The sequence below is a fragment of the Phragmites australis genome, chromosome 18 (assembly GCF_958298935.1).
Source record: "Phragmites australis chromosome 18, lpPhrAust1.1, whole genome shotgun sequence".
Classification (NCBI taxonomy): domain Eukaryota; kingdom Viridiplantae; phylum Streptophyta; class Magnoliopsida; order Poales; family Poaceae; genus Phragmites; species Phragmites australis.
The window spans coordinates 2,545,208-2,548,427 of NC_084938.1; the positions used below are offsets into that span (position 1 = coordinate 2,545,208).

Genomic DNA, 3,220 nt, shown 5'->3' on the forward strand with positions numbered 1-3,220 from the left:
TATCCAGAGGAACTAAGACTCAGTTTTTATGCAAATTGTTGGAACAAATAATCCCGACATTAAGCAGCCTTAAACAAGATGTGACTGCCCTCACTCACAGGGCACATAGAGGGACATGTCGTCGAGACCACTTAAATATAAATCTCTTTTTTTTTGAAAAATTGAAGTATATAAATTCTCCCTAACAATATAGGAATATTTACAAAATAACTTAAATAAACTTTGTACAACTGTATTGTACATATAACTAGACAATCTATTGATATTATATATTATATGTCTATTGATAATAAGATTATATAAATAAGTTTTTAAACAGTCGTGTTATGAGTCATATAATCAACGTATAGTTGAGTAGAGTGGTTGATCAACTCAAATTAATAAAATATAAAAGAATAATGATAATCCACAGCTAACAACTCGGATGTCGGTAATTGCAACATCGACATCCAGCAAGACAATATAAACAGCAAAATATTTACCTGAACTCGGGTAGCAGCCATCAGCATCCCGTCCGTACGCATCCAACCACCAAAAAACCTATCCTCTAAGAACATCTAAGAACAAAACCGTTGCATTTCACTGTAGTGCTTGAAGCGCAAAGGAAGCTTCGGCGTTGACGCAATCTGCTACAGTTCCCACCGGCATCGTTTGCGATTATATAAATGAGCATTCGCGATCGAGCTGGCCTCGTCCGATCACCTGCTCTGCCGGGCTCTCGCCGCCGTTGCCAACTTGTATGCCGCTCCCGTGCCGTCGCGACCACTGCTTTTGCCTTGCATGTCCACCGCCGCGGCGCCGCCGCCACAGACGCTGCACCGCCCCGCGGTGACCACGAGAGTCGCCGCGGCGCCGAGCAACAGCGTGCATCTAGCCAACCTCGAGAGTCTCTTCCGGAACCGCGGCGCGGATGAGGGTGGGACTGACAAGACGGCGGCTGCTCTGCAGCCGGTGGAAGGGAGGAGGAGGCAGCAGCCGCTGCTGCGGTTGCCGTCGTTCCTCGCGCGGATCAGAGGCGAGGCCGTGAGGGAGGAGACGGCGCCCGCCCTGTCGCCGCGGCGGCTGGAGCGCCTGCTCCAGCCGGTGGCGCCCGACGGGCCGTCGCCGCGGGGGAACATCGCGGCGGCGTGGAGGCGGCTGCACGGCGAGGACGGGTGGCGCGGCCTGCTCGACCCGCTGCACCCGGACCTCCGCCGCGAGATCGTGCGGTACGGGGAGTTCGTCGACGCCTCGTACGGCTCGTTCTTGGCCCGCCCCGACGCCGCGCCGGGGGACCTCGCTCGCGTCCCGCTCCAGGATGCCGCGTACCGTGTCACGACGCCGCTGTTTGCGACCTCCTCCGTGGGGCTCCCGCCCTGGCTCTCCGCAGCTGTGCCGTGCGCCGGGAAGCGCACTAGTATCGTCGGGTACGTCGCCGTCTGTGACAACCCCGCCGAGGTCCGCCGCATGGGCCGCCGCGACATCGTCATCGCGCTCCGCGGCACCTGCACCGTCCTCGAGTGGGCCGAGAACGTACGCGCCGGCCTCGTCCAGGCAACTGATAACGCCATTGCCTCGCCAGACTCGTCCAATGCGAAGGTGGAATGCGGGTTCTGGAATCTCTACAAGACCGCCGGCGACCGCTCGCCGAGCTTGTCGGAGATGGTCGTGTCCGAAGTGCGCAGGCTACTCAACAAGTACAAGGGGGAGGAGGTGAGCGTCACGGTCACGGGGCACAGCCTGGGCGCCGCGCTGGCGGTGCTCATCGCCGACGAGCTTGCGGGCGGCGTCGCGGGCCGAGCGCAGGCGCCGGTGGCGGTGTTCTCGTTCGGCGGGCCGCGGGTGGGCAACCGCGCTTTCGCGGAGCGTGTGGAGGCCCGGGGCGCGCGGGTTCTCCGCCTGGTGAACGCGCACGACGTCGTGCCGCGCTTCCCGCCCGGCCTGCCCCTGCCAGGCTACGCCGACGTCGGCCGCGAGCTGCGCCTCGACAGCCGCGCGTCGCCGTACCTCCGCCCCGACGCCGACGCCGCGTGCTGCCACGACCTCGAGGCCTACATCCACCTCGTCGACGGCTTCCTCGGATCGCATTGCCCGTTTCGTGCCAACGCGAAGCGCAGCATCCTGCGGCTCGTCAAGAACCAGGGCGGCAACGTCAAGCAGCTCTACATCAGCAAGGCAAGGGACATGCACATCCAGCTCGAAGGGGGCACCGACATGCCCGGCTCGCTGCTCAGCAGCGTCGACATGCCCGGCACGGCGAGCACCGTGGTGGAGTGTGTGCACTGACGGCCACGACGGCGATGCGAGCTTTTCTTGACTTGCATACGTCGGCGGCAAAAAATTGTTTGGTCAACAGATAGTGGTTGACTTTGGCCCTTTTTAACTTTTTTTAGTATTTGGTCTCAACTTTTACCAAGTACAAAATATGTTTTGTTGTTGGTTTGTGTATTCACCAAACATGGAACTGGTATGGTACATGAAAAAGATTTGTACATATGAAGATTTATTGATTACTTGTTTAAAGGAAAAATGGTTCTATTACGTCGTTTTAAATAAAATACGGTCTCTAATGTATAGCTTTGACCACTATTATATATTTTAAAAAATTCATTAAATTTGAGATATTATGAAAATATTTTTCAAGATAAATCTACACATATGATTTTAAGGTTTTCAAACTAAATATTCTAAAAACTATTGTTTTAAAATTTTAACTGAATCTTTTTTAAAATGATATGTATTTATGACTAGAGTGAGTATCTTACAAAGTGAAAAAAAATTATCCTTGTGGCACCAATAGTAATTAGCTGCAGAAAAGTTCCAATTTTTTTCCTTCATTGTGATGCAATAAAATTGCTTGTATTAACCGATATATACATTAGAGAAACGAATGTACTAGCACAAAAGGATTATAAGGAAAGATCAGCAATGGGTATAAAAAAATCGATACTAGCTTACTCATTGGCTCTACATGAGAATCCAAAGTCAACCCTTAGATAGTGTAGACCCTCCTCGTGTGGGGACGAATGGACGATGGTATGAGAGCCTGTTTGGATGATGAGCATTAGGTCCAATCCTCTTAAACTCTAGCGGTAAACTGAACTAATCTCAGTACATATCCAATGATCAAAGAGACTTGGTCTAATCCCTCCTGGTTATTCAAGCATGGCCTAAGTGGTTGCATTACACAACTGAAGGTAGCCATATTGGGATTAAAATCTTGCTGAAATTTTGTGAATTT

General features: G+C 52.2%; 1 protein-coding gene across 1 annotated transcript; it reads left to right on the forward strand.

Annotated features, from left to right (window-relative positions):
- Positions 1-707: 707 nt before the first annotated feature.
- On the forward strand, positions 708-2,349 carry LOC133899530 (phospholipase A1-Ibeta2, chloroplastic-like). The gene has a single exon (XM_062340519.1). The coding sequence runs from the start codon at positions 781-783 to the stop codon at positions 2,263-2,265; it is 1,485 nt and encodes a 494-aa protein (XP_062196503.1). The 5' UTR covers positions 708-780; the 3' UTR covers positions 2,266-2,349.
- Positions 2,350-3,220: the final 871 nt, after the last annotated feature.

Excerpts from the sequence above, each read along its gene's own strand:
- LOC133899530 (XM_062340519.1), top strand. The coding sequence starts at position 781 with ATGTCCACCGCCGCGGCGCCGCCGCCACAGACGCTGCACCGCCCCGCG.